Genomic DNA, 9,749 nt, shown 5'->3' on the forward strand with positions numbered 1-9,749 from the left:
GGGATCTACCTGGCACAACCTGCTCACTTCCCTAGGCCAGTCCCAGTTGAAGGAGAGGCTGGTCACCCGGGGAAGGGGTGGGGGAGGGTCGGGGAGGGGGAGGGGCACGGCACTCTGTGTTGGCAGTTGCCATGGTTTTGCTCCGAGTTCTGAGTGTCAACCTGCCCACTCCCTGAGACACTCAGGTTCCAGAAGCAGTAGGTCAGAAGTCCGAGGGGGCTGAGGAGTGCTACCTCTGGCGCCCATCGGCACACCTGTTGAGATGGAAGCCTTAGATGGACACGGGGGTGAAGGGCACCAGCCACTAGAGAAGGTGCAGTGGGGTTGGGGATGTGAGGGAGTGAGGAAAGGAGGGCCCTGGAGGGGCTGGTTTGGGAAGGCAGAGAGTATGAACTCAAGGAAGGAGAGAAGAAAGAAAAAGGGTGAGGTACACGAGTTGGCAAGAGACTGAAAGAACAAGAGAAGGTTAATTCATTCAGACAGATGTTTATCGAGGACATATATATCTGGCAAGATGATGGGAAGGTTCTCGGCAAGATGATTGCTGTTTATGAAGATACACAGGCTCGGGTGTGTGTGTGTGTGCACGTGCGTTATGGTCTGTGAGGTCTGTCTGATTTGTGTGGTGTGTTTATGGAATTGATCAGCCAGAGTCCCCTCTCTCTCGGGTCTGGAGGAGCCTGTGTCCCGTTCCCTCTCCATCTTTCTCCCTCCCTTTCCCTGGTCTATCCCTTCAGAGTCTGGGCCTGGATCTTCCTTGTGCCCCCTGAACACAGGCAGGAATTAATGCTCACTTTTCTGAGAGGCTTTTGAAAGGTCAGGTGTGAATCTCGTGTCAGTCTAATCCTGTGCTATGACTTCAAGTATTATTCCACAGTCACTTCGTCGTTATTAATTTTCAGCTTTTTTTGCCCCAGCTTGCTGTCAGAAAGTTCCTTCTCATCATGACCATCACCGTCATACGCTTTCTGAGTGCCCATTAGCCCATGGGCCTGGGATTTTTAGGCACTCAATAAGTGCTGAATGAATGAGTAAATGAATCCCTAATCATTCCCTCCAAGGAGTTACTTAAACTTCTTGGTGCCGTTAGTGCTCTCATCTGTAACCAGGAATAATGATTTCTAGCCTCACAGAATCTGTGGGAGAATAGAATGGGTTAATGTTTATCAAGTGCTTTGCAAAGTTAGCTAGTATACCATGCTACAATTACTATAAAAGAAATGGGTTGGGCGTTCTAGGTTTTCTAAGCTGGGATTCTCAGAGATGGTTTTCTTTGCCTGGGGCTCACTCACCTGAGTGCTGGCTCAAGGACGAGGTCACTGGGAAAACGGAGAAGGGCTTTGGCTGGCATCTGGACCAGTGGTTGCCCAGCACTGCCCCTCAGGAGCAGTAGCCCAAGCCCCCCAGCTGACTCCTGCCCCTGCCTCCTCCCAGGGGACGGATGGACCCTGCTTAGAGGGGAGCTCCAGCACCATCCCTGCCAGAGACTCACTTGTGTGCCAGGCCAAGGGCCTGGACAAGGACACCTTCAAAATTGTGAGTAAGGGGCCAGCCCAGGACCCTGTCCCCATTCCCCACAGGTCAGGAGACCTGGGTCAGTAGTTGGCAGGCCTCAGACTCATAGTTCACAGCCCCGCTTGACACACTCTTGGGAAGGAAGTGGGGTAAGAGGTTGACGGGAGCCTCCTCAACACTTCCTGGGCCATAAGGGTTGCAGCTGGGCCAACCTGCTGGCTCTGTGGGGCTGCCCAGCTGCCTCTTGTTTTTCCTGTGGCCCCTCACTTCACCTGTTGCCTCCTAAGTGTAAAGAATGTCTAAGGCCACTGAAGAAGTTCCTGCGAAGGTTGCACCCGCCGAGGGACCTTCCCCAGGAGAAGAAGCTAAAGTACATGAAGCAGAGCCTGGTGGTCCTAGGGGACCACATCAACACCTTTCTGCAGCACTACTGCCGAGCCTGGGAAATCAAGCACTGGAGGAAGTAGGGCAGCTTCCCTACCCTTACCACTACACTCACTCCTGGGCCGACCCCTCTAGAATCAAGGTCACACCTTAGTGAAAATCTCCTAGTTCTTTATCTTAGTGTGAAAGAGTCAGGATCCTGGAGTGAGCATGGTGAAGGGGGATGGGGAGAACAGGGTCTGCTTGCGACTCTGGGCAGCACTGAGTGGACAGAGGACTCGCCTGACCCCGGAGGGAATGGCCTCTGATCGAATAACTGCTGTGTGGTGTGGGGGGCTCCTCACCGATACAGGGTATCCAAGGTCTGGCAAATCCCCATTACTCCATGTCCCCAACCAAACACTAAGGAGGCAGCATTTCCCCCTGGGTGGTTCTGGCCACAGGACAAACGCTGGAGGGAGAGGGGCTATGCTCCGCCCCCCTCAGCCTTGGGCTTGGACTTCTCCCCTGCAGGAAGCTCTGGAGATTTGTCTCCCTCTTCTCAGAACGGGAGGCGAAGCAGCTTTACAGGCTCTACAAGTATACCAAGAACAGCCAGACGGCCAAGTTCCCGGTGAGGTTCCTCCAGGGTCCAGCTGAGGGCTGGTTGGTGTGTTCTTAAATTGTGAGGGGAGGCCTGCAACTGAAGGGCGGCATTTGGGATCTTAATTCCCCAACCTGGGATCAAACCGGCGCCCCCTGCTGTGAAAGCCGGGAATCCTAACCACGGGACCACCAGGGAATTCCCTGAAGGGCCCTCTGATATAGCCAGCACCCCTCAGTCCCTTCCACACTCACTGCCTGAGGAAGACGCCACTGCCCCTGCGGTGGGCACAGAGTGGGGCTGAAGAGGGCAGAGACTCAGCTTCAAGTTCTAGATATTTATTCATCCTCCACACCCACACCCTGATGTGAACAGGGGCAAGGACTGTTCACAGTCCTTGGAGAGCCATGGGCAGGGATGATTGGGGCCAGGCAGAAAGGCACAGCCAGCTTGGGGGAGACTGGAGATTGTTGCAGAGGACAGAGGACAGAGGACAAATTCCTGGGCAGGGACTTCCCTGGTGGTCCAGTTGTTAAGACTCCGAGCTTCCAATGCAGGGGGTGTGGTTCGATCCTTGGTCGGGGAACTAAGATCTCACGTGCCATGAGGCATGGCCAAAAAATTAAAAAAAAAAAAAAAAAAGATCCTGGGCAGGCTTTGTCCAAAAACAGTGCTTCTCAAACATTTTGGTCTTGGGTCACTTCTACCCTCTTAAAAATCATTGGGAACCCCCCAAAACCTGTATTCCTGTAGGTTACATCTATTGATATTTATTTGCCCTACTAGAAATTAAAGCTAAAGAAATAATTCAAAATATGTATTTACTGATTCATTTAAAAATAAAAACAAGGAGTCCATTATATATTAACATAATTTTTATGAGCGTTAACTATATTTTCCAAAACAAAAAGATTTAGAGAGAAGAGTGGCATTGTTTGACATTTTTGCAAATCTCTTTAGTGTCTGGCTTAGTAGAAGACAGTTGGATTCTCATATCTGCTTCTGCTCAATCTCTTATGATATAGTGATTTGGTTAAAGTGCATGAAGAAAACCCAGCCTCATACAGATATATAGTTAAAAGAGAGGAGCAATTTATTACTGTTTTCCGATAATCGTGGATAGTTTTCTTTGCTACCACACCAAAACTCAGAAAGTGGCAGTTACTTAATGCAGTGTGGAATCTGAAACCATATTGATGAATGTTTTAAAATAGAATTAAAAAAATTTTTTTTAATTAATTTTATTTTTGGCTGCGTCGGGTCGTCATTGTTGGGTGTTCGCTCCTGTGCTTGGGCTTTCTCCAGTCGCTGCGAGCGGGGGCTACTCTTGTTGTGGTGCGAGGGCTTCTCATTGCAGTGGCTTCTCTTGTTTCAGAGCTCAGGCTCTAGGCGCACGGGCTTCAGTACTTGTGGCATGTGTGCTCAGTAGTTGTGGTGCACAGGCTTAGTTGCTCCGCGGCATGTGGGATCTTCCCGGAACCTGTGTCCCCTGCATTGGTAGGCGGATTCTTAACCACTGTGCCACCAGGGAAGTCCCAGACATTTTTTTTTTAAACCAGTTTTAGGTTTACAGAAAAATTGAGTATAAGGTATAGGGTTAGCCAAAAAGTTAGTTCGGTTTTTTCCATATAATGTTACGGAAAAACCCGAACCAACATTTTGGCCAACCCAATACAGAGTTCCCATATCCCACCCTTTTCTGTCTTCCTTATTATTAGCACCTTGCATTAGAGGGGTACATTTGTATCTTTGATGAGCCAATATTGATACACTATTAACTAAAAAAATAATGTCCATAGTTTACATTAGGGTGCACTCTTTGTTTTGCACATTCTATAGGTTTTGACAAATGTACAATAACATGTATCCACCATTACAGTAGCAAACAGAATAGTTTCATTGCCCTAAAAATCCCCTGTGCTCCACCTCTTCATTCCTCCCTCCTTCCCCCAGACGCCTGGCAATCACTCATCTTTTTATTGTCTCCATAGTTTTTCCTTTTCTGGAATATCCATGTAGTTGGCATCATACAGTATGTAGCCTTTTCAGATTTGTAGCAATGAACTTTTCACACTAGGTTACATTAGAATCCATTGGTTTCTCTCTTGCACTTTGAGTGGACCCCACTTTTCAGGGGGTCTGTGAGGTTAGAGTATTTCATAGAGCACACTATGAGAACCACTGATCCAAAGGAATAATCACAGATAACAGTTTTTAGGTACCAGGCACATTATGTTCCCTCATGTCATCTTCAAAAGTAACACTAGGGCTTCCCTGGTGGCGCAATGGTTGGGAGTCCGCCTGCCGACGCAGGGGACGCGGGTTCGTGCCCCGGTCGGGGAGGATCCCACATGCCGCGGGGCGGCTGCGGCCGTGAGCCGTGGCCGCTGGGCCTGCGCGTCCGGAACCTGTTGCTCCGCAGCGGGAGAGGCCACAACAGTGAGAGGCCCGCGTACCGCAAAAAAAAAAAAAAAAAAAGTAACCCTAGGTAAAGTAACTTGACCCAAGCCACATAGCAAGCGGGAGGGAAGAACTGGATTCAAACATAATCTAGTTCAAAGGAAAGCCCCGCCCTGACCTCACCCCACCCACTGCTATAGCTGTGCAGCCTTAACCAAATCCTCTCTTTCTCTGGGTCTTTATTTCTACCTCTGAACATGAATGAGTGGATTCAGTGATTCCCCTTCTGAATATAAGGAGCTGCCATTTTGGTGATTCTTGGATTTCAGCAGCAGGAAAATTTCAAAAGATGTTTTCAGGCTCTCAATTTTAATTTTGCAAAGGACTTTAAAACAAGTACCACTGTTTCATTACAAACACATAAGACACTATACTCAAAAAAGAGATGAAGGACATATCCCAATGGAAAGAGACACCCAAGAAGGGACAGTTGGCAGCCTGGTCTCAACGTCCCCATGGTCCCCATCTGTGGCCCTCCATCCTTCTGGCTACGCAGGTGTGAGGTGCAGTCGGGCCGAAGCTGTTGCCTAACAAGGGCAGGGCTGGGGCTCTGGCACATGGGCCCCTCTCTTCTGCTCAACACTGTGGCCCCCTTGCAGGTAGCCTTCTACCCTTTGGACATCCCGGAGAGCTCCTTGCCTGCCAACAAGGAGGACAGTCTGCCCAAGCTCTGCACTGCCTGGGGGCTGCACAGTCACCTCAGTGCCATGAAGGAGAGGCTGTCCAAGATGCATGCCCCGGGCTGCCAGGTCTCCCTGCTCGGGGAGCTGAGAGCTGAGGGCCACGGCAGGAGAGGTAATGCCTGAAGGAGGGGCCTGTGTGTCCCGTGGAACACCTGACATAGTCTTCATCCCTCCTCCCCATCTTCTCTTCATCCCTTCATTTCTTTTACTTATTCATTTATTTATTTATTTATTTATTGGCCGTACCACGTGGCATGTGGGATCTATTTCCCAGAGCAGGGGTCGAACCGCGCCCCCTGCATTCACAGCGCGGAGTCTTAACCACTAGACTACCAGGGGAGTCCCCATCCCTGCATTTCTGTTTTCTTTTTTTTTATAAATTTATTTATTTACATTTATTTATTTATTTATTGTTGGCTGTGTTGGGTCTTCGTTGCCGCGCACGGACTTCTCATTGCGATGGCTTCTCTTGCTGTGGAGCATGGGCTCTAGGTGCGCGTGGGCTTCAGTAGTTGTGAAACGTGGGCTCAGTAGTTGTGGCTCATGGGCTTTAGGGTGCAGGCTCAGTAGTTGTGGCACACGGGCTTAGCTGCTCCGTGTCATGTGGGATCTTCCTGGACCAGGGCTCGAACCCGTGTCTCCTGCACTGGCAGGCGGATTCTTAACCACTGTGCCACCAGGGAAGTCCCATCCCTGCATTTCTCTTTCCGTCCATTTTCCTTTCCCCTCTCCACTCTTTCTTTTCTCTTTTTCCCCCTTTCCCCGCAGGTATGCTCATTATAGAAAGTTTGAAATGTACAGATAGTATAAAATAGAAGAGAGGAAAATTACCCATCACCCACAGGTATGACTATTAACATTTAGGTGTGTTCCCTTCACTGTTCTGTTTCATCCCAACCCCCCAACCTGGAGGCCTCAGGAAACATGCCTTTTTCAGTTAACATGTAAACAAAGCACTTTCCCGTACAACCAGAAGCAGAGCAGAGATGTTTCTAGAGGCTAAGAGCAGGGACTCCCGGGAAGTGTCCAAGCAGCAGCAGAATGTCCCCTCAGCTTTGGGCAGGGTATAGGCAGAGGAGGGGTTCATTCCACCAGGGAGGAGGCCGTCCAGCCAGCTGGCCTGGGAACCGACTTCCCGGCCTGGCTCTCTGGACAGAGGGTGTGGGATTAGGGGACAGAGACTCTTCAGTGAGAGGGACCCCAGCCAAGTTTGGAACCTATGAAGGCCCCTCCTGTGCACTGAGGTGCAGAGGGGTGTTGGGCCACCTACCTCTCACCCTTCTGGAACTGGCTTTTTGCTTAGCTCCTGGGGGAGAAGATGAAGGCAAATGGTAGCCTAGGACCGCAGAGCATGGTCCTAAACTGGACCCAGGTGTTCCTCTGAAGGCCAGGCTGGCTGGGGCAGCCCTCAGGGCATCTTCACCAGTCACAGTCCACCAGTCACTTGGACCAAGTGGGAGGGCATGAATGAGGATGGGTCAGGTACAGAGGGCCCAGGTCAGGCAGCTACCGAGACCCAGAACTCTGCCTGGGCTCTGCAGGGGCCCGTGGTCCCAGTGCCTATTGTTTAAATTGAGGAAGTAAAACATACAGTGGAATGAAGGCCAGTCCATCATTAATATGATGTAGGTCAGGGACTTCCCTCGTGGCACAGTGGTTAAGACTCCGTGCTCCCAATGCAGGGGGCCCAGGTTCGATCCCTGGTCAGGGAACTAGATCCCACATGCATGCCACAACTAAGAGTTCACGTGCCACAACTAAGGAGCCAGAGAGCCGCAACTAAGAAGCCTGCCTGCCACAACTAAGACCTGATACAACCAAATAAATAAAATTAATTACTTGATTTTAAAAAATGATCTAGGCCAAGCTGTCCATGAATCAGATGAGGATAGTGAGGTGCAGGCTTTTGGGCCAGCGTCTCCCTGTACCAAGAGCTTTGTATCTCTTAATTTCACCCAAACCCTGCAGCATCCTGATGAGATGGGCATTATTATCCCCCTCCTACAAATGCACAATCTCAGAATACAGGGTAAAGGGTAGGTCTGGAGGAGGTAGGTTTGGGACAGGATTTAAAGAAAGGAATAAGGAGAGGGAGGGGGAAGGGGAAAGAGGTGGGAGGGACGTGTGTGTGGAGGTGAGGGGGCAGTGAGTAGACAGGCTGGGCTCAGGGTTGAATGGCCGAGCACATTGCAGAGGTGCAGGCTGGCGTGTAACAGGAAAAAGGCTTGGATGGTGGGATAAGAAATTGGGCTTGAAATTGTAATTCTTAAAATAACATTTTATTACAAGCATAAGCATATCCTAGAAAATTAGATAATTCAGATCAGCAAAAAATAAGAAAATATAAGCATTGTCATCCAGTTAGTACTTCCCAGATGTTTTTTATGTATATAAATACCTGTATTAAACAAGAATGAGACCATGCCGTATATAGGATTTTGATTTGAACTTGCTTTTTTCAGTTATAGAAACCTTCCATGTTAACATCTTCATTTCATCTAATTGTTGAATTAAATACTCCACTTTCAAATTTTCCCAGCAAAGACATCTTTTGCACTGGTTTCCCAAACCCTGTGTTTCACCTGGTTATGTCTCTTAAGCCTCTTTTAACCTAACCGAGTCCCCTTTTTTACACCCTGGCCTGTCGAAGAGATCAGGCTATTTTGCAGAATGTTCCAATTTCTGCTTTTTTCTTATTACTTCCTTTCGGTATCTTTGAAGCTTGTTCTTCTATCCAGGAGCAGGATTGTAGGTCATGAGTCTCGATGAATTCATGTTAAACATGTTTTTGGCTGGGATATGTTACAGACGAGGCTGTGTTTTTCACATTGTGTTACATGAGATAACACATATCACCTGGTAGAGCCACCATGACTGAGTGAATCACCAAGTCTATCGTGCAGTTAAAAGTGACCTGCACGGTGTTTCTTGGGCACCATGTTCATGAGTCAGTTCTTAAGGAAAAAGATGGCAACGGTGTTTGCAAACAACCCAGCAACAAAGTACTGGGAATTGGGCTGTGGAACTAGAGAGAGGAGTGGGGAGGAATCAGAGTCAGAAGCCAGAGGTCTAGTCCCGACTGTACCCCTAGCTTGGATTAGGCTTTGAACAGCAGCCCATTTCCTTACTCCGTGCCTGTGTGAGATCCCCCAACTGTAAATTGGAGGGATACCATCTCCCTACCCCACAGGGTTTCTGTGAGAAAAGAGTAAGGGACATAGGTTGGAAGCAAGATAAGATTTTGTTGTCCTTCCTTTGATTCCTTACCATGCCCCCCACATGTTACAGACTGAGATTCTCTAACTATTTGTGATGTCATCAGCACTGTCTCTGACTTTCCCTTTTTCAGGTTCTTTAAGGAAACTTCCTCAACAACCAAAACTCAAGAGAAAGAGGATTAAGGAAGCCCCAGAAACTCCAGAGACCTGCCCACAAGAATACCCAGCTGGGGCAGAGGGCCGGCTCGCCCTGGATCCCAGAGCACTTGTACCTGAGGGCATGGGGGACCAATGAGGGGAAAGAAGAAATTGTCTCTGTCAAAAGGATGCTCAGGTCTTAATTATGTATAAATGGGGCAAGGAAATAAACATCCTTAATACAGTTTGACTTGGCTAAGGTGGTCACTGTGTCAAGGACCATCAGTCTGGGTGGAGATACATGTAAATAGACATTACAACGGGGTGACACAGGTGCCTGGGGAAGACCTCAGGGGAGGTAACACAGGCACTGATGTGTTTGCCAGGGAAGAGCACAGGTGGGAGTGGAACGGGCCTGGGGTAAGTCAGAGAGTGATAACTGGCGCCTGCCTAAATCATCTGCCCTTGATCTCGTGGGAAAGTTAGCGGGGGGACAGTGAGAAGGGAGATGCCAGGAATGAGCTGGTGTGACTCGGTTATCAGGCAAAGTGCACGGAAGTGAGAGAGAGTAGAGGCAGGAGACCAAAGAAGTAACCATATTAATAGTCTTAGCTAGGAACTATACTCAATATTATGTAATAAGCTATAAGGGAAGAGAATCTGAAGAATAGCATACATATGTATAACTGAACCACTGTGCTGTACACCTGAAACTAACACGATATTGTAAATCAACTGTATTTCAATTTTTAAAAATTAAAAAAAAAA

General features: G+C 48.7%; 1 protein-coding gene across 1 annotated transcript; it reads left to right on the forward strand.

The window, feature by feature from the left end:
- Window positions 1-262: 262 nt before the first annotated feature.
- Window positions 263-9,138, forward strand: CHCT1 (CHD1 helical C-terminal domain containing 1; the record flags this gene model as incomplete). Its single annotated transcript, XM_082679432.1, has 7 exons — window positions 263-313; window positions 1,435-1,536; window positions 1,803-1,978; window positions 2,413-2,512; window positions 5,542-5,737; window positions 7,487-7,654; window positions 8,975-9,138. 7 exons carry the CDS (start codon window positions 263-265, stop codon window positions 9,136-9,138), a joined length of 957 nt encoding a protein of 318 aa, XP_082535558.1.
- Window positions 9,139-9,749: the final 611 nt, after the last annotated feature.

This window comes from Grampus griseus (genome assembly GCF_964374135.1).
Source record: "Grampus griseus genome assembly, chromosome: 20".
Lineage (NCBI taxonomy): Eukaryota > Metazoa > Chordata > Mammalia > Artiodactyla > Delphinidae > Grampus > Grampus griseus.